Source organism: Condylura cristata, unplaced genomic scaffold, assembly GCF_000260355.1.
Source record: "Condylura cristata isolate star-nosed mole 26May11 unplaced genomic scaffold, ConCri1.0 scaffold00060, whole genome shotgun sequence".
NCBI classification, from domain to species: domain Eukaryota; kingdom Metazoa; phylum Chordata; class Mammalia; order Eulipotyphla; family Talpidae; genus Condylura; species Condylura cristata.
The window spans coordinates 940,414-941,507 of record NW_004567161.1 but is presented as its reverse complement, the minus strand read 5'-3'; the positions used below and the strand labels follow the sequence as shown (position 1 = coordinate 941,507).

At 72.2% G+C, this 1,094-nt stretch overlaps 2 protein-coding genes across 2 annotated transcripts in view; both read left to right on the top strand.

The window, feature by feature from the left end:
- Nucleotides 1-1,058, top strand: part of LOC105854575 (collagen alpha-1(II) chain-like) — a 4,033-nt gene extending 2,975 nt beyond the window's left edge. Inside the window, exon 2 of the mRNA XM_012734582.1 lies at nucleotides 252-1,058. Coding sequence (XP_012590036.1) covers nucleotides 252-845 — 594 coding nt within the window. The 3' untranslated portion in view covers nucleotides 846-1,058. The remainder of the gene's footprint in view (nucleotides 1-251) is intronic.
- The window catches only part of LOC101620666 (voltage-gated potassium channel subunit beta-2), a 30,551-nt gene continuing 30,388 nt past the window's right edge, over nucleotides 932-1,094 (top strand). Inside the window, exon 1 of the mRNA XM_012734581.1 lies at nucleotides 932-1,000. Within this exon, the coding sequence (XP_012590035.1) occupies nucleotides 932-1,000 (69 nt within the window). The remainder of the gene's footprint in view (nucleotides 1,001-1,094) is intronic.

The window sequence follows — 1,094 nt, the reverse complement described above, 5'->3', positions numbered from 1 at the left end:
GGCCCTGCATGCCGGCGTTCGCCTTGGAGCCGCTGAGCTCTGCGCTTGGGGGCAGCTTGGCCTGTGCTTGTCGCGCGAGGGGTGGACAGAGGAGCGGGCTGGGCCAGAGCGTCCGGCCAGCGCAGCTTGGAGAACCGAGCCGGTTTACATCCAGGCCCCGGGGCGCCTCTGCCACCCCGCCGCGGGGCGGGGCCAGCAGGTGCGGCGCGCAGGCCGCTGACCTCCGCCCCCGGTGCTTCCCGTCCGGACAGCGGAGGCCCCCAGCCCGGGGGCACCATGTTGTCCATGACCTACAGCGAAAGCCTGCGGAGCGTGAGCAGCAGGTGCCACTCCGACTGGGGCCCGCAGCCCGCCCGCCAGACCGACACGCTGGAGCTGCAGCGGCTGCGGGAGGTGCGGGCGGCCGCCCAGGCCAGGAACATGGAGCGCTTCCTCCGCACGCACGGCCTCTCCCTGGACGGCTGCACCGCCCAGCGCACGGGCATGAAGTACCGGTAAGGGCTGCGCCGGGGCGGGCAGGCGGCCGCGGAGGGACACGCGGCGGCGCCAGCGGACCCGGCGAGCACTTTCCGCTTCAACGTCCCGCCGTCGGGGGCCGTCCGAGGACGGAAACCCCGGGCCGGTGTCGGGGAGGCATGTGCCTTCCGGGGGACCTCGCGGCGGGTGGGGTGTACGTTTTGTCACTTTGCAACATCACTGGGACGGAGGCTTGTGGGGTGCAGGAAGCGGCATCCGCGGCGGGACCTCGGGGACCGAGGGTGGGCGGCGCCCTGCCCCGAGCCGCTGGCCCCCTGCGAGGGAGGCGGGGCCTCAGGCTGCGTCCTGGGACCGCAGGGCCACCCTAAAGGCCATCGGGACTCCGCCGCCCACGCTCTCTGAAAACCCCGGGGCCCCCACGCCCCAAGCTGCCATTTTTGTTTAGAAATTTCGCATGTGGCTTTTCCCCGCGCCCCCCTGCCCCCCCAAGCCTCTGCAGCGCCGGGGGACAGCCCTCCCACCCGTGGGCAGCGAATGCAGGAGGCGCGGTCAGGTTTACATTCCTGGCACCGGCCAGTGTGTCCCGCCAGAGCTCAGAAGCTACTCGTGGCTTATCC